A 20,012-nucleotide genomic window follows, 5' to 3' on the forward strand; every position below is an offset into this window, starting at 1 on the left:
CTGCCTATCCCTTCGAGGATAAAAGGCGTGACGTTGCTTTTTTACTAATTAAGGTTTATGGATGAAAACCTACATGGCAGTTAACGAGATATGAGACACAATAGAAAATAGATTGTTGGAAAAAGCTGTCAGTTCTAAACCACAATAAAGACGAAATTGGCGATAAAAGTCAATGGATTAATAAAAATATTCCGTAATGTAATACTAAGAACTTGTAATTTCTGGGTCCAATATACATATGTGTATAATATGCAGTAATATCCATATAGACTAGGAAATTTGCTTGACATAATGTTCTAATAGCGCATATTCGAAGTAAGTTACAAGCGTTTAATACGAAACCGATTGTCTGTACTTTCTTTTTACTGCCAATGTATGGTAAATACGTGGTCGAGTAAGTTAACTATAATAACGTATGTTATCTCCAGCCTCGGAATTCAATAGATAGGAAAATAACTAAGCATAATTATTTTATATGTATTTAATGGTTTTAGCTGTAATTGACTTCAACAGAATGAGTAAGTCCCATTTTCTTCTTCTTCAGTCATCAAAAATATTCAACAGTGATGTCGACTACCTACACGAGTTCATGGAAAGAAATGCTCTAGTAGTTTCAATTCACAACTAAACTCTTAATTATACAAAAGTGGTGATATACAAGGTGCTTGACAACTAGGCTTCTACAATTTGTACAGTCTCTTCTGTGTCTTTAGCCTTAAGTCAATATGTCTGTACATTAAGTTCACAGAAGGAAGTGGAAACTATAGTTGTATTACGTCTCCTCTAATAATATCTTCTGATTAATTTCGTTGTGGGTTCCAAGACAGTCATTCATATCCCTTGGACGCTTCGCTACGCCAGACTTCAGTGTTTCGGTCTTTTCATGGTTGTATCTGCTGTAGATCCTGGCTTACAGGAGTTGCAGTTAGGAGGTTGTGACGAGCTTGTACCCATAAAAATATATACATAAATTAGTCTATTGAAGAAATAAGAATATCTATGAAGATTTTTAATTAAACCTAGGTCTTGAAGAAGCTCGGTACGCTTCATTACATGCCGTACAAACTTTAGATCCATAAGATAGTCGAGTAGCTGAATATTAACATTTTAAAATGACAACCGCTTATCTAAGAGCTCCACACCGCTCTTCGTTTGTTCCCGAAAAATTCCGGGATTTGATTCCGAGAAACTGGCACCTATAGATTGGCGCGAGAGCTCTTCTGCGATACGATATTTTGTTATAGATTCCTGCCAATATAACGTTCAGAATAAATGGATGATGTTATTTATTAAGTCGTCTACAATATCTTGTTCGATACCTCAAGGTAATGCTTGTCTAGCAGTTTTATGATGAGGTTCTTATGAATAGCAAAAAGGGAAATTCGACATTATTCAAATAGTTTAAGCTAAATATAAAGACATACCCAGTCAATGAACTGTCCTGCTAAACGTGGCAATTTATAAAACTTCTATTTAAGGTTTATTTTTACAGAATAAAATAGTAATTCATTACTTACGTAGATATTGTTATGTAATTACGTCGGTAACGCCTCCGTCTGACCTTTCGAAACAATATCATTTTTATATGTAAATCAATCGAGATATTTGTATAACAAAAAAGAAAGAATGGGTACTAACTGAAAATATATTTTGTTACAATACTATTTCATATTCAATCCGGAGATTTCATTTGTGTTTCTTCGATAGTGAAAATAAGTACAGAAATGTTATTTGTTTATCAATGAATATGAAAGTAGACATAAGTGTGACAGAGCCATGCTTCAGCACAAATAGGCCGGCTCCACCAGAGTGATACCACGGCCTCACAGATAATAAGACGTGAAACAACGCTTGCGTCGTGTTTAAATACCCTTCTTCCTAATCTTCTCCATGCCTGATTCCCCAACAATTCTTAAATTCCTAACCCCTTCATCTTTTACCATCACCTGTTTGTAGGGTTTGGGAGCGTTCTATTTACACCCTGTGTATGGAACAATACCGAACTTAGTACATTGTAATTAATTTCTAAGTACATATTAATTAAATATACGAAGAAAGCAGAAACTAGTTCCTTGCCAATATAAATATCAATAACATAAGCCGTCTGCGGAATTTAATAAGCAACAAACAACGTCGGTACAGCTGATGTCCTGATAGGATTGTGTCGGAGGAATATTTTGACCGTCCTCGTTTTTATTTTATTGATTTTCTTCTATATTGGCAATTAAGAGCCTCTTCTGTGGCTCTTATTTAGGGTAATTGTCTGAATTTGTAAATCTTTTTTTCTGTAAACGTTGGAGTTGAATATGTATTTTGTTGACGGTCATAATTCTAATTGTAATTTTCGATAGCTAGTAATTATTCCAACCCAGACATGAGATAATAATATGCACCCAATAACATAAGCCGTCTCCATATAATCACATATTAATCAACAGCTACTGCCTGCCTATTGCTCTGTCATTTGTATCTTGATTTGCGTGTAAACTATTATTACAACTATATCGTGTGAAAAATGTATGGATCATACAAAGAATTGCTCGTTGAACGTTGCGCAATAGCCGATTACCCAGCCACCGCACCAACCGAGCAGTCACTTTTAGGGAACAGAGAGCAAAAGTTCCCTTAGAAAAGGAGGATCCTCCGACCAGGAGAGGTGATCATGCCTGGGCTTTCTGTCCAACTGTTGTTCGTTGAGATTTTCTATCCATGTTTATTCGCATGTAAACTTCACATTAACGATGCAGGATATTTATGACGTCATCCGTAGATTTGCTCGTTGAGATATTTATGTGCGACTTCTGTCGTCTGTCACTTGTTAGGTGTCGCCGCACACTCTTCACATTCCATATCCAACGAGACTGTAAACAATAAACAGAAGAGAGTAAATAAGTCCTGTCTAATGACAATGAAGTAAAACTTCAACAGAAGTTCCGACGTAAAGTTGTAATACGGTCACTAAAACAAAACCACTTCCACTCCTAACAGCAAACAAGTTGGACAACTCTAAGCTCAGCTTAAAATGTTGCTGTACTTTTTTAATTGTGTTACTATGAAGTTAAATTTTATATGCAATCATTTTTTTTCATCAGGATATAAAGAAAGTCCTATGTATATGCTGTCCTCTCTATTTAATGGCTCAAGCTTCTGGCCAAGGTGCGGCGACATTCCAAGACATAAATACAAGTGTCTTATGTATTTGCGTACCTTGGTCAAACACTTCAGGGATCAGAATCCTAGAAAGCAATTTCTTTCTTGTACTATACGATTTTCTGCCAACGATTTCGGCAGCGTTCCCGTGGGATACATTTTATTTAGATAGCCTATGTATTATTTCAGACCATAATATTTACACCTATACCAAATTTCATCCCAATCCCTTTTGCCGTTTTGATGTCATTGTTTTAACAAACACACACAAACTTCCAAATAAAATTGGAAGTTTTCTATTGATAAGCTCGTGTGATGATAGTATGACACCCATATTTTTTATTGTACCCTATGTTTTCCACCGCTTATTAAGTTTCAGACTAAATCTTTTCAAGAGTAGAAAGGGGATAAATGTGTAGGAACGGGGTGGTTTTTAGTCAGTAAGAGACAGACACTCCCTCTCACCTCACTCAATGCGGGAGCAGTCATTGGATGATTTTCCCACCCAAAAAATGTTATAAGCAGATTACATTACCTCCTGAGTACTGAAGTTCTAAATTTAGGACAACCAAAAAAATAAAATATTTTACCGAAGTGCACCAGTTTAGCATCAAGTTTTTTTCGTGAAACGAAACGTTGTAATTTTTAGTTCAAAGAAAAAAAGTTTCTCCCCGCTCAGTCCTTTCTGTCAAACCGAACATGGCGTCGCAACAACGAGGGACGCGTGCGCCGAGACAACGGGGTAAGTTAATCCATTTGAATCGTATATTTTTTTGCAACCTGCTAGTTTCTCGGAGTTTGTACATGCTAACTAATGTTTGTACAGTAACTAATGACAATTATTTCACTGATTTACTCAAATAACTCTACTCCATGACTTGAATTCGATCAATGTCCTTAATTTAGTACATGTGGTTTCTATACGGTAATATTGTCATTTTGGATGTACTTATTTTAGAACGTTCGTTTTTAAATATGGTTTTTTTTTTCTTTCAGTTTTACATGAAGATCAAATTCTCGACGAGCTGAACCAAAGTGAAGGTGATTTTAGTGCTTCTGATGATGAGGACCTGTACATGCCACCTGAAGTTCGACCAAATTCTGATTCTGATAGGTGTTATAGCTCTGATTCAGAAGAAGATCTAGAATTATCGACACCACCTCTTTCATCGCCAGCACTTTCATCATCTTCATTGATTCGAGGATCTAGAGTAAGATCATCTTCACGCAGAGGCTCAGGTAGTGGAAGGCGTTTCATGCGAGCACGAGGAAGAGGTAGGATTGTACAAGTTAACAATGAAACCAGTAATACTTGGACAGGAGTGTTTAGCCCAACTAAACACAACTTACTTTCACCTAATTATGTTCAAAGAGCTTTTAATGATTTCGAAATGTTTAAATATTTTGAAGACTATATAGACGATACAATTTTAGAGAAAATAGTAACAGCGACCAATCAAACGGAAATGCTGAAGAATCAAAAGGCACTTGGACTCACATTGAGAGAATTGAAGACATTCTTTGGTATATCTATGGTCATGGCCACTATTGGCTATCCTAAAATCAAAATGTACTGGGAAAAAGTTTGGCGACTTCCAATAGTGGCAGATAATATGACCCGTGACAGATTTTTCTTGTTAAGAACCCGGTTAAAGGTAGTTTTCGATAATGATATCCCAGATAGTCAGCGCGCAATCGACAAAACCTGGAAAGTAACACCTCTATTTGACCGTATTTGCGAAGGATGTCACGTTCAACAAAAGTCCGAGCATCTCTCAATAGACGAGATGATTATACCATTCTCAGGTCAATGTGGTATTAGACAGTACTGCCCTAATAAGCCCAATCCCGTCGGATTAAAAGTATTTGTTTTGGCCAACCCTAACGGGAGTATTTGTGACATGAAGGTATACGAGGGAGCAACGACGTTTCCAGGTTATGATGGTTTCAGTTTGGGAGAGTCCGCTGTTTTGTACTTGACCACGTCATTAGTTCCGGGACACTATTTGTACTTTGATCGCTACTTCACATCTATGAAGTTGATGCAAGAATTAACCCATCGTGGTTTTAATGCTACTGGGACTATCATGAAGAATCGTGTACCTCGCGATTGCGTCATGACACCTGACAATGAGTTCTCAAAACAGAGCCGTGGTACTACTGAGGTTTGTGCTTCGCAAGATGGAAAAATAGCTGTAACGAAATGGTTAGACAACAAGCCCGTTTTACTAATGTCAACTTGTTTAACTAACGAAAATGTTGATACATGTAAGCGTTGGAATAAAATAAATAAAAGATATATCCAAGTTCCACGTCCAGAAGTCATCAAAATGTATAATGCGAATATGGGTGGCGTCGATTTGGCAGACAGAATGATAGCAGTTTGCCCGATACGGGCGCGAACTCGTAAGTGGACTATCAGGTTTATTTTTCATATGATTGACATTGCTGTGTCGAACTCTTGGATTATTTATCGTGAGCAACGTAAGCTTCAGAATGAGCCCTTGCATAAAATACCTCAGCTGCGTGAGTACAAATTAAAGTTAGGTTTTAAACTGATAGAGGAAAACTTGGTATCCCTAGCTGAAGAGGAATCGTGTGATGAAGATTTGGATCTACCAAGCCAGCAAAAAAATAGGCGAACTAAAATAAATCCCTTGCCAACTGTTCAAAAAAGAACATCGAATGCAAGACATATGCCACAATTTACTAAAAAACAGCAGAGATGTCGCAAGGAAGGCTGCAATAAGAAAACTACAGCTAAGTGCCGTTTCTGTCGTGTCTACTTATGTCTATGTAGTTCTAGGAATTGTTTTGCTCAATTCCATGGGTGTACCGCTGATTCTGATTCAAATTAATTATTAATTTAAGATCTCCATTATGTAAAATTGTAAGAGTGATTAAAGTTAAGTAAAGCAATATAATTAGTTCATGAAGAAAATTATTATTTAGTTTTTGATTATTTTTGTTTTTCTTTCAAAGATTTTATAAATATTAGCCTTTCTGTGATTAGCAACCAAAACAATAGTGGTTAACGTTTAAAATATATTTCAATTACGGAGCAGAGAGTGATTATTTCTAATAAATATATGTTTAAGTATGAAGTGTTTTATTTCATATTAAAAATAAAAACGAGTATCCTAAATTAAGTACATCAAAAATTTATGATCATAGTTGTATAAAACTGATGTTCTTAATATAGAACATCGTGAAAAATTCGTTTTCCACACGCTATAATTTTTATTTTATTTTTTCTTGTGTCTATATAATGGTAAGATATCATGTTGTAAAAATCAAATCAATAAACGAAAATATCATACCCTCGGACTCAGGAGGTTAAATCAACCTCATAATAAATCAGTGGTGATGGAGCGTGAATAGTAACACGTTCAACAAGCCACTTATGGCATTGATGTCTGTGGTCACATTACTGATCCCAGAGGATTTGTTAATGCTATTTGCCAATTCATATAAATCAGCTAACCAATTTATGTGTGAAATATTTTTGAATACTTAATAATTAATGGTACACGAAATTGTTTCTAGCTATTTTGTAACACAAGACACAAGAAGTCCTGTCAAGACACGAGTATTTTTTTTTTTGTTAAACAAGTGATCACGAATGCTATTGCTGACTTCAGTTTAGGAGCCAAAAGAAATAAAAATTTCATGCATTTTTAGTACTTACTAGTATTTATGTAAGTTTAAACATCTGGGTTCGTTTTGTATATAGATATTACATTTAATCCCCTTCTTCAATATGATTTACATGGTAACTACATCGTCGTGATGTCATTATATGAGGGTCAAAATATGGATTAGTGCCCCATAAATCACTATGTATGGGGCTAATGATGTTATGGGTAGAGGTGAGAGCTATTATAAAGGTAAGGCAAATATACATAATGTGTATGTATAGGTCGATACATACTTGCAAGAGTTTGATGGGTCAATACAGAAGGCTTTTGGTGTAGCTTGTGTTCAGATGCAGTGAATGTTTTTTTATGGTATAAGCCAGTAAACGAGCAGACGGATCACCTGATGGTAAGCAATCGGCACCGCCCATAGACACCCGAAACACCAGAGGCGTTTTAAGTGCGTTGCTGGCCTTTTAGGGGATAGGAATTTAAGTGTTGTTGGGGAATCGGGCTTGGTAATATTGGGAAAGGGGGTAACTGGGCCTCCGGTAACCTCAATCACACAACGAATGACTCACATCATACATTATTGTATTATTTCTACAGTTTTATTATTTGTACTATTGATATTTCAAGGACTCGACGTTGCACAATTTTTATTGTTAAATTATAATCTAAATTTTGATTATTCCAAATTGAACTATAACTAAGTAAAGAAATAGAACGTTAAGAAGTACTAGAAAGTACAACAAACAAACTTATTTCATTAGTTAAGACTGATAATGTACATTATTGATCAAACCTCGACTCAATACTTCACGATAAGCACCTCCACAATCACACGATCTATCAAAGTCAGTCGTTTGACTTAATGAGGATCAAAATTTGATAATCTCAGAGGAGTATCAAGTTAATGCAACAGCACATCAATATTGATAATCAACTAATGAACACGTTTCAAGAGGAAATTAATTTTGTATTATCACACCGTTTGGTTGGTAATGGCCTAGTATATACATTATATTACTTTGTTGTACCTTGGATTTTAGTTATGATCTTTTTTCATATATTTTATTCGTTTCTTTATTAGTTTATTATTAGTTTCTTAGTGCATATGTCAAGCAAGGTGTTGTTCGATTTTTACGTTAGAAAAAGGGTTTATTATAAGTAAATCAACAGTTTTTGGTTACAATGTAATAAATGTACGGTAATAATGTAAATTCTTAGTGTTTGGTTACATAAAATAATTTTAGATTTCTCGTTCATTTACTTTCGGACCCGTGACTTCCCAGTCTCCTTTGGTTTTTTTTAGTTAAAGTAGTTAAAAGTCGTTTTATATTAAGGACAGATTTAACGCTCATAGAAAAATATAAAAATACATGAGAAAGTAATTAAAAGTTATTATGTGAAACATGTAAAGCCTCTTTTTGCATGGTCAAGAGCGATGTGAAAAGCTGTCCAAAGTACTTGAAAAGGACTCACTTTGTTACAGAATTTTACACTTTAGAGTCTTTGAATTTTTTTAATTGTTTGAAGCGAAATATTGTTGAGCGTAGTTTCAAACTTAAATGTACTTTTTCTCATTGAAATTTTTACACGCATTATAATAAAATATTGATACATAGTGAATACTTTAATTTGACATGTATACTCTTTAGTGGAAATTATCGTTTTCTTTTTCTTCTCCTCTAATAATATCGTCTAATTTATTTCGTTACCGGATCCAAAACATTACCAAGATCATGTCCTTGGGATGCGCTAGACTTCAGTGTTTTCATGGTTGCATCAACTGTTGATCCTGGTTTACAGGAGTTGCAGCGGTATGAGGGGTTGTGGCAGGCTTGTCCCTTTAAGACACACTCGTTAGTATAGTAACCGCAAATATGACTGTCGATTAAGGGGTCCTGGATTCGTTTCTTGGGGCAAACATACCTAGTATCATTTCAAGGCGTTAGGTGCTTTTTTTTAAGTTACAGATAAGTTTCCCTCCCTCCTTGGTTCATCATCATCGTAATCATCATCAGCAGCATGTTCTCGTCCACGGCTGGACATAGGACTCTCCAATGGCACGCCACTGAGCTCTATCTCCCAATCTCTCGATCCTTCCCTGGTTAAGGATAGTAAATTATGAATCAAAGATATTTGCTTAGCCAAACTTTTTAGAACATTCAAGAAACTTGGTTAGAAAAATTGCCAAGAAAAATAATTTCCCTTAATCGAAATCTGTCATTTGAGAAAAGTTTTAAAGAAAATATTTTTGTTTTAAGTTAGTTAATTTGATAAAGTATATTGTTTGTATTTTAGGCTTTTATTAAGTTACGCAATTCCTAAATTACAATATTTTCACGAAACTCTTTTTTGGTCTTATTTCGTCTAATCAGACATTATAAGGATGAAATTAGGTCGTTGATATACACATGATAAAATCAAAATGGCTATCTCGGGTTTCTTACTTGACAAAAAATATTTTAGTTTTAATTCAGTAGCAGCGCAACAATCGCCGCGTCGTGTATCGTAAAATGTTACTCAAGAACATGACCCTCTAGCATGGCTTAAAAATAGTCGAGTTCCACGTCAAAAACCTACGTGAGTAAGCCAATAATATAATAATTTAGTATACCTCACGAAAATTATAATAAAATTAAAGTTATTTTAAATAACAAGATACTAACACAATAACTATGATCAAAACGAATATTTTTTTATAAGAATCCTGTGTATCGTAAAACAACATCAAATATCAGAATTTACATACAAAACTAACATATAAATAGAGTTTTATTGGACACGTTCAGTTATATTCAAGACCCCAATTCCACCCAGCCGTTGGGACATTAAGAGTGCCAAAGGACTTAGGGTCAGGTCACACTGAGGTACGACGCGACGGGATGCGACGCTGCGCGGACAGTTTGTAAGAGTGCCTCAACTTTACAATAGTCACTCGGTCACAGTGCACCGCGTCGAACTGCGTTGAGGTGTGTCACTTGACACCGCTCGACAGCTCTCAAAGTCACTAAATGTAATGTGTGAATGGATGGATTGATCCAGTAGCGCCAATGTAATGTACGTAACGTAAGATACATATATTACATTGTATATTGATAGTATCATTAAGTGTTTTGTGTAATAATATCAGTCGTTTTTTTTATGGAATTGGTGGCAAACGAGCAGGCGAGTCACCAGAGTAATAACTTTTTTTTTATGCATTGCCGGATTTTTAAAAAAGAGTAAGCTCTTTTCTTGAATGTATCGCTTCAGAAATACCGCTGACGATAGCTCATGCCATTGTCATTGGCTTCTTCCACTATCGTCGCATCGCATCGCGTCTCGGTATGACGCTAACCTTTAATGTTGTATTACGGCCCCTAGGCCTTCTGTTTAAGGTTTGGTCCCGAAACGCAATTCATTTTGGACCACTAAGTACCTCTACCTGATTAGGGCCCAGGTGTATTGGTAAATTACTTCGTCTGATGTTCGTCGGTGAATTATTTTGTAATTATTTGCGGTTGAGGAAAGGGTGGGTAATCCTGTTTCTGAATGCTGACTGACATATTTGTTTCAGTGGGTGTTGGTGAGATGTAGAAGTAATTGATGTTGTGTAGCTTGAAATTACTAATAACCACTGTATAAGGTGTTCTAAAATTATCTGCTACACATCTGTGAAGAAGATAGATCGTTCATAATAAAAATAAATTACTCTTCATCAATATTTACTATTGTAATCTTCAAACACAACATTACCTCCCATTAAAGTCGTGGTAGATAATTTTAGATTTTTTTTACGTTAAATGGGCTGACGTTTGGCCGCTATCTCGACTGATGGTTAGTGATGATGCGGCCTACGATGGAGCACGTCTGCCCATAAGCAACCTATTCACTCGGGCTTTGAAGACACCCAGGTTATACCCATCAGGAAACACAGACTCCGGCAAGGAGTTCCACTCCCTAGCCGTTCGCACAAGGAAGCTTGAAGCGAAGCGTTTCGTGCGTGTGGGTGGGATATCCACCATGAAACGGTGACGCCTCGCCGATTGTCTTGTGGTTCGATGATGGAAAGGACTAGGAGGAATCAAGTTGTGCAATTCCCCCGCACACTCTCCGAAATGTATCCGGTAAAAAACGTAAGAATACCTTATTTTTGCCATAAAAGTGTTATGTAACCCATTTTCAGACATAAATATTATTTATCATAAAATATTCATTGTGTGTTTATAAAAAAAACAGTCTGTATTAAATTATTTATCTTACAAAATACATCTTTAAAAAATATTAACAATATTAAAATATACACCATTAATATCTTACTACCACACTCAGATATATGGAATTTCTCACGATATTTTTTCTCTAAAGCATTTTTTTTTTTCATATATTGTTGTGTGATTGTTTTTAAATGAAATGAAAAAAAAATCCGATATATAAAAATATCTATCTTTTTATTAAGAAAATAATTTGTTAGGTAACCATTAAATGATTCTCAGTACTGTCTCCTTACATACAAACACCATCAACGTTAATCAGAATAAATAAAATCTTTAGACACCCATAAACAGTTTATGAATAAAACCTCCCCGGTAACTATATTATTTTATGTTCCAACGCAAACGGAAGATGGCGTGCCAGTCGCAAAGTCATTTACGTCTATTTTACGGCGAAGAACATTAAAAAGTGTATTTTTACAATTCCACTCTGAAAATGGTTGATAAAATTTTTTCTCTCCATTTCAATTCAGTTTTTACAAGAGGACATGAAAAATATAATAAAAAATGTAATATTAGTGGCTGATGGCTTATCTTAGAGAGTCGTTTAGGGGCTTTCAGCATATAATATACATAGTACCGATGTTTTACATTAAATTTTTTTTAGCCTAGCTAGTTTAGTAAAATGTTTTGCTTATATTTTTATTGTAAAGTTTAGTTTTTTGTCAGTAAAGTTTTATACAAAAATATCTAAATAAAACTACTAGTTAGGTAATGTACCAAACTAGTAGTTTAATAGTAACGTTGGACTTCCAAGGCGTTATTTTGAGGACATTTGTGTTTTGAAACCACAACCAGATTGTGCTAGAGAACCGGTCATAATCACACTAATTTGATTCCTTATGTTATCGCTTTACTTACGTAACTGTTTGACGAGGAACTCGAATAGTTTCAATCTATGCTAGAGGCTCATATTACGAAACTAGTCGAGTTCTTCCTTAAACAATTACGTCAGTTAGACAATAACATAATAATTAATTTAGTATGTCCCACGATAGTTATAATAAAATTACAAAAATGCTACCTTTAATCCTTTACCGAGTTTCAGATTGCACACCGTCTCCATTTAAATACATTTTAAAAATACTAAACTTACAACTAGGACATGCTTGACATGTAACAAGATTAAGTGTCGCAGCTTCCGTTGCCATAGTAACGGAGTGCCTCTGAATATTCAGTGTCTGAAGCGTTTGCAGAGAATTAACTGAGCATCAAACCCGTTTGTTAACCCTTGGAACAGCTCTCGTTTTATGTCCAAATAGATTTTATTATTCTAAAGAAGGACATGAAGAGGTTAATGTTGGTTTACCTGGTTTCAGGCTGAGCGGTACCTTTTGCAATTTTGATTTAAGAGTTTGAACTTGACACGTGTGCTGAGGCTTGTTTGTGGAGCTTATACAACAGTTTAGTGTAGGGACTTCTAATAGTTAAATCGCACGTAAACTTTATTTGCGCCATGTGTCATCAGTCGGTTTTTATCATCGAACTTAATATCTTCCTATGTGGTTGCTAGTAAGTAAGTAAGAAACGGCACTAAGGACCTAAGAATATTCCGCATTTAAGGAAGACCTATAATGAAGCAATCCTGTATTGTATCACAAAATAATAATAATAAATGTATTTTATTTCTCTTCCACATAGACATCTTATTATGAACAAATCTTATACTACGTATTGATTTCCTTAGTGGAAGACTGGCATCTGCATTAGGAAACCCTTTCATAGAATACCAGGCCCCTCAATATCTCCACCACTCCAAAATCAAATGACAGAAACACAGCAATATTTTGACGTCCACAACCCAAACGTTGATGCAGATAAAATTCACATTGAGCACATCAAAATTTCAAACCATCTAAAATATGTTGGGATGTTAAAAATTGGGCCATATTATAGGCCGGTACGACTGTCGGGTAACAAATGACGTGTGAATTCATGGCGGCAGGGATGGCGATAAGTGGGCCATATATTGGTTTATGTCGTTCCATTTGACGCACCGTTAGCTCGCTCATCGTCGCCCTGTCAACGTAATCGAGGCCCTGCCATTAGATTTACAATTTTGCACAATTTTGAGTGCTTAAACTGCGAAATGCGCAGTTTCCTTGTTCACCAGGTAGATTCGTTTAATATGTTTGACGTCATTGTTGTGTAAAATAACCATACGCAAGACAATTGTTTCACGTAATAATATTCACTTGGTTGGCCGTAACCATGAGTTCCCATTTGCGTATTCATCTAAAAAAATCATTAGTATGTAGTCGGTCCTAGTTGGCGAATCATTATTTTGTATACTAACTAATGCAGCCCTTTTCCGTCTCCAAAGCTGCGGTCTACCTAGCGAGTTCACCGTGGCTCCGGCTCAAAAAGCAGGAGTAGGAATGGGGTGGTTATTTGTCAGTAAGAGTCTGACACTTCCTCTTGCCTCGTCCAAGGCGAAAGACGTCATTGGATGATTACCCCTTTAGCCCTTTTACACCTATGCTGTAGAATCTTCAAGGATAGCCGTTATATCACATTCTTTTACAGCTACATTATGTCCATTTTAACAATGGATAAAACTATAACGACTTACGACCAAAAAAAATATACTCTTATCTTAATAGAAACAGTTTTTCAATATTTCGGACACTTGAATGATTGATGAAAAGGCCCTAACAGGAACGTTGAAAGTGACTTTTCAGATATTTTATGTAATCTTAAATATTATGAAGTAGAATTTTAGGATAAGACTGCTTTTGAAATCTCTGGGCGAGGCATTATGTGCGTTACATAATTTAGTATATTGGAAAATGAATGAATGACTACTTTTCAACTTTATATTTGAACCTTTAAAGAGGCTATCTTAAAGAATTAGTATGTTTTTTTTTTTTGGTTTAGTCACGTAATTATTTAACGAGGAACTCGACTAGTTTCAAGCCATGCTAGAGGCATATTCATGAACAGCATTCCGCAACACAACACACTGTCGCTAGTCAAATAATTACGTGAGTAAGCCAAAAAACAATAATGAATTTAGTATGTATAAAGAACATTAGAATAGAGACTAACGTTCGTGAGACATAGTATGTAATTGTCCTTTGCCTTTGAATTTATTTCGATATTTCTGTTCAATTAGAAATGTAATATTTACACATGTCAAACAAAACACTAAATACCACGGGGAAAGTGCCAAACTTGTTGCAGATCTAGTTTAGTAGTCGACATCTTAGGATGACAATGATTCTCTAATTACAACAATATAAACACATTTTAAAAAAGACACAGAAGTAAAATCTTACCACGAGGTCACGTTTCTAAAAGAAAGAAAACAAAGGAATGAACTCAGAAGTCTAATTAAAAAGCCTCACACAAAAATAACGAGGGATTTCCCTCTTAAAATGATAATATTTTTCTCTGAGTCGGTTCAAGAAAGTCCACGAGTCGCGGTTGATGGGAAATAAATATGATTCCATTTAATTTAGTTTGTCCTATTTCTGGTTAGATGGAATGAAAAATGGAAGAAACGGGATGGGCAACATCCATTTATAAAGTTGCTTTTATAGAAACTAGATTTTAAAATTTAATGTAACTTTAATCCTTTTGATGTTATAGGAAGGATTTTGATCCTTTTGAAAGGAGTTTCCCTACTATTAGAATACTCACTATGCTTTCATGACCTTCATTATCAACTTATCAGTTACAAAAGTCAAAACATTTATTGCAATTGATCCTAAATTAGGCACTTTTGAAACGTCAAATTGAATTGTCCGTCAGTCTGTCTGTCTATCAGTGAAGCTCGTTCCAAAGTGTAGCTTCGAATAAACTCCATCGTTACTCTTAAAAAAATAATGTTTTTTTTTTACAATCTCTCTGATACTAGACGCCCATTGCTTGCCATAGGCCACCTCAATTACTAAAACCTAATTTTATTATAATTCTTTAATCAATTTTATCTCAATTGGTCCTATTGGTAGGTAACTCGAAAGACTCTCTAGAGAATAAATATTACGAATACATATGAACAGACGCAACTGCCGAAAACAAACATGTTTTTATTTCAAGGTCAAACATAACATTATTTCAATCAAGGAGTACAAACTATGAATTAGATTTAACTTATACATACAGTATGTTAACTAACAGAGGGCGTTCCTTTAAACTCGTTAATCTATAATATCATAAATAGATTAAAATAAAAATATTAGCATAGAAAAATAAGCAATAAATTGCAACGTTGCCTTCCTTCAACTACGCGTGCACAGAGTGATTCTTTTACGTATCGATTTGAAATGTTTGGTGAATATTAATTTTATCGGCCTCATCTAGCTATTTAAGAGATTGACGTGTAAAAGAGATGCATTGTAACCTACTTGCAAAATAAATATCATATATACATTAAAAAAAATTTTTTTTGTTTTTGAATGGTAATATTTTTTTAGCACGTATGGATGCTATACTATTGCGGGTTAACAGGAACGCCCTCTGTTAGTTAACATACTGTATTGTACGCTATACCCAAAAAACAATAGGCATAGTAAATACGTCACACCTTTTACGACTCAGTAAAAAAACGACGTAAAACAACATGTGACGTTTTACTCTTTATGTCCTTGTATTACGAGTAAATGTTACGCCGTGTTATAAGCTAGGTGTAATGACATGAGAAATATTAAGGTAAGCAAGTTTTATGCCTCGTTGGTGAATGGATAAGGTGCTGTGTAACAGGGATTGGAAATCATTTCCTGGGTATTTAGAAAGAGTAATTTTGAAAGTTGGGTTTATGGATTATTATTTTTTTTCAGATTGTACAATACAATGCTGGTTTTTGGTTGGTTACTTGTTGGTCAAAGTGGTCTCTAGGGTCGGCTGGGCAATAAGTTTCAGTTTCTATTCTCGGGTAAGACAAAAAAATATGAGGTTTTTACGGATAAAAAAAAAAAACAGGGGCTACTCTAATTCAACGAACGAATGCAAAAACTTCAGATTGCCTACTACAATTCTATTTATTGCAAACTTCCGTGAACAAAATGAACGAATGAAAATTAAGATAAACAAATAGGTTTTGATATGAAATTAAAAATAAAACGTTATTTCAAGTAATTTCATTAGTAAATCAATAAAACCTACGACCGAAGATTAAACGAAACTTCGGATTCGAGAACCGGAGTAGGCCTGACATGGTCATTAACACTATCATTAGAACTTGAGATAAAATACACAATGTTTTATATGTTAAAGGCTCGGCAATCAAGCTCACAGCAGTTATCAGTATGTTTTTCTTAATTGATTACAAAAGCGAATGGCATATTCAATTCAAAAATAAAAATCATTTTATTATACCTCTGAACCGAGGCTATTAAACCCACAATGCTAATTCAACCTGAAACATAGTACGTTGACCCCGACCGCTCCGGCCAGCACGATTGGAATGCGGATGAATCTATTACACCTATATGTAATGCTAATCTGACACAGACTGCGGCTTATATCGTATTAGTAACATATGCACCTGACCTGATATAATAAATCGTGGGGGAAGGTGGTCGATTATCAGATGTGGGTCATTCTTAATAAGAATGAGATATTAAGGTTTGTGTTGTATATGGTGATTAATGAAGAGTATGATGTGTTAGGAGATGGTCAAATGACCCAGATCTTTTCAAGGTCAGAGTAAATAAGTACTATCTAAGTCTGTGTGCTAAATATTCGCTTTGCCGTTCTAGCAGAAAGCGGGTTGGTGGCCAAACGCAGACTTATAAAAGCTAAAAAGAAGATGGCGGGACGAACTTAACACCTACGATAGGGATTGGTCGCAGAAAGATCTGCAAAGAGAAGAGTGAAAGGAGGGTAAGAAAGCCTATGACTTGAAGTGGGACGATTACAGCTAAAAATAAAATAATAAATAAGATATATTATACGATAATTGGCAATCCAAATGTATTGTTAAATTAAGAAAAATTAAGTATCTTGGTTTGGAATACATTATTGATAATAACATTAGATCCTGTAGATCAAGCAAAATTTCATAAGAAATGTGTATGTGTTAATTAAGCTAACAATAACTAAATCACACATTGTGAAACAGACCTTATAACATAACCTACTAACTACATAGCACTACAAAAGCATACAACTCCGAAAACTACAAGTCTACCATCAAAACAGCCAAAGTTCTCAGACACGTAACTAATTCCAAAGACCTTCAATGTTCATACAATCATAATAATAAACACCAGAGATAAACTCGGCACTACATCTACAAACGTTCGCCCCTCTATTTTAAACCCTGTGTTACTTAAAACTAAGTTTATAACACATAAACATGGCTTCCAGTAGCTCCTTAATATTTAAGCTTCGGACTTAATTGCTACTATAAAGGAATAAAGTGCAGCTTGGGAATAATATCTCTTGATACGATACCGAAGTAATGTTCTATATTTAGCTAGAAATGTCGCGGAATATTCTAGAAACAGGTGTTTTCATATAATTGGGGATGCAGTGTGTAGTAGTTACTTGCATAAATATCTAGCAAGGAGTCTCCGATCAGATTTCCTAGGTTTTTTTATTGAGGGCGGAAAATCATCCAGTTACTTACGTAATGGCCGAACTATAGTCAAATCAGTCTATTCTAGTTACACAAAGCAGCTAGTAAAACAACTTTACACATAGCATCAGCAGCAAAAATTCTCAGTAGTAACACAAATGGAAATTTGTCCGGTATATGACAATAGGCTCACTCACATGGAACTTACTACACAAATGGTGAAAAGCACGTAAACATTATACAGTAGCATTGCGTGACATTATGTGCACCTCTGCCTACCACTTCGGGAATAAAAGGCGTGACGTTAGAAAAAGGGTTAAGAAGAAAGTACTAAATGAAATATGCAGAGAAACTGACCATATCTGATTACAAAATAAAATTAGGAACATTAATGAAGCCATCACCAACCCACTAATAAGGTGTTATGACATAATTTGCGGTGATTATCGTCTGGTTTGAGTAATATCGCATGGGTAATGGCCTATGAAATTTGATGCTAATTGTTATTACAGTCTTAAGAAGCGGTGTCGTGTTGTTCTTTTAACTTAAGATCGTTAAGTTGAAATCTAAAACTTCATAACGTTACTTAAAGTTTATTTTTCTATGTAAAGTTAGGTATGAGTGTTTTGTTACCAATACTTTTATTTTTTATATTTTCTTTCAACATCATTGTTTGTTTTCGATATGGAATCTTATTCCTCGAAGGAATAGATATAGTTATTCAATGTTCATGTAGAATAATCCTCTTTTCTTAAGCCCTTTATACTAAGAATACCAAACTAAATCAAAATCACATACAAACAGATCTGAGTGTTGTGTTTTTTTTTTTATTTTATTTTATTTATATTGTTATAATAATTATTATCCATACTTGTATATCCATGAGCCACATAAGGCAGTAGAATACCAGCGCAAGGCCCTGTCTTGCACATGCTTGCTGAACTGGTTCCATGCCACCACCACACCACATGATTTTTTTTTAAATCTCATTTATTTTCGAATATTTGCGTGAACTATACATGTCATATACTTATTTATATATACTTGTTTATTTAGCGTGTGGAATAAATGTTTTTTCTTTCTTTCTATCCAGGAATAAATCGTATAGGTACCTTATCTGTAGTCACATTTGCAACTAATCTAACATTGAACCATTTAATAAGGATACATTTCAACCCAATTTCACGTCCTTCTATCCGTATTTGTTTTCCTAACGATAAAGAAGCGTCGGTCTACCAAATGCTTCCCCAACGGTACATTTAAGCAAGATAATAAACAATTAAGACTGGAAACAGCCCATCCATATAATTTCTGTTGCTTTAGCTGAATTAAAATAGGTTAATTAGCCATTATAAATTTCTTATAACGACTATGTTTTACAATTTTCCGAGTGAAATTCACGAATTTGCCCACGCCTTAATTCTTTAACGGCCCATCGACAATTTAATTAAATGTTACGATTGTTGCCTTTGAATTTATTATATTTTGACTTTATTCATGTTTAGATTGCTCGAGCTAGCTGGCTTAGCAATTGTATAAAATAATTTTAGTTTATTATTGCACGGTAAATATTAAAGTTATTTACAAAAACTGTAAATGAAATAGTTGGGTGTAAATTGGTGAAAATGGAACATCAATTAACTAAAAATTACGGTTTACTCACGTACATTAAATGGAGAACAGCTCTACTAGTTTCGAGTCACAGAGTGACTCTTCATCATGAGCGGCCTAGTCAGTAGGTTACATGATAGTTATTATAAAAATATTGAACATTAAGTTTTAACCGACTTCGATTCAACGTAAGTTTACGTAATTATTCTTGTCTTATAAAAAAAATATTATGAACATTTTCATAGGTACCTACTTATACAATTTTGAGCCCTATTATCTTATATATAAAAATGAATCGCTAAAATCGTTGGTAAGCGCATAACTCGAGAACGCGTGGACCAATTTGGCCAATTCTTTTTTTGTAATATTCGTCGAAGTTCAAGGATGGTTTTTACGGCGAGAAAATATCAAATAATTGACGGAAAAGCCCTAAAAACAGCCCTTTTCTTTATCTCATACAAACGTTTTCTAACTAATACGTAGAGTCAATTTGAGCTTTATTGCTATTGGATAAAGTTCATATTGCTATTGGATATTAAAAAACAAATGCTATTGGATAAGTGTGCGTTGGAGACTTGGAGCACAGAATCCCTACTAATATTATAAATGCAAAAGTAACTCTCTCTGTCTGTAATTACCCTTTACGCCTAAACCAGTGAACCGATTTTGATGAAATTTGGTACTGAGATAGAATAGAACTCACTTGATACTTTTTGTTGCAAAAAAATAGGAGAGAATGGGTAAAAATAGGGGATGAATGGTCATATGGAAATTCGTAATTTTTAAAGCTGTAACAGTGAAATTTTGTATTTAGACACTTAATGAGGAGCG

At 34.7% G+C, this 20,012-nt stretch overlaps 1 protein-coding gene across 1 annotated transcript; it reads left to right on the forward strand.

The window, feature by feature from the left end:
* The first annotated feature begins 3,849 nt into the window (after positions 1-3,849).
* On the forward strand, positions 3,850-7,144 carry LOC118262194 (piggyBac transposable element-derived protein 2-like). The gene is made up of 3 exons (XM_035573350.2): positions 3,850-3,892; positions 4,147-5,315; positions 7,070-7,144. The coding sequence occupies exons 1-3, from the start codon at positions 3,850-3,852 to the stop codon at positions 7,142-7,144; spliced, it is 1,287 nt and encodes a 428-aa protein (XP_035429243.2).
* Positions 7,145-20,012: the final 12,868 nt, after the last annotated feature.

This window comes from Spodoptera frugiperda, chromosome 12 (assembly GCF_023101765.2).
Source record: "Spodoptera frugiperda isolate SF20-4 chromosome 12, AGI-APGP_CSIRO_Sfru_2.0, whole genome shotgun sequence".
NCBI classification, from domain to species: Eukaryota; Metazoa; Arthropoda; class Insecta; order Lepidoptera; family Noctuidae; genus Spodoptera; species Spodoptera frugiperda.

Coding starts and splice junctions, on each gene's coding strand:
- LOC118262194 (XM_035573350.2), top strand. CDS start 3,850: ATGGCGTCGCAACAACGAGGGACGCGTGCGCCGAGACAACGGG. Junction 3,893..4,146: donor GCGTGCGCCGAGACAACGGG/GTAAGTTAATCC, acceptor TTTTTCTTTCAG/TTTTACATGAAGATCAAATT. Junction 5,316..7,069: donor AGAGCCGTGGTACTACTGAG/GTTTGTGCTTCG, acceptor GTGTATGTATAG/GTCGATACATACTTGCAAGA.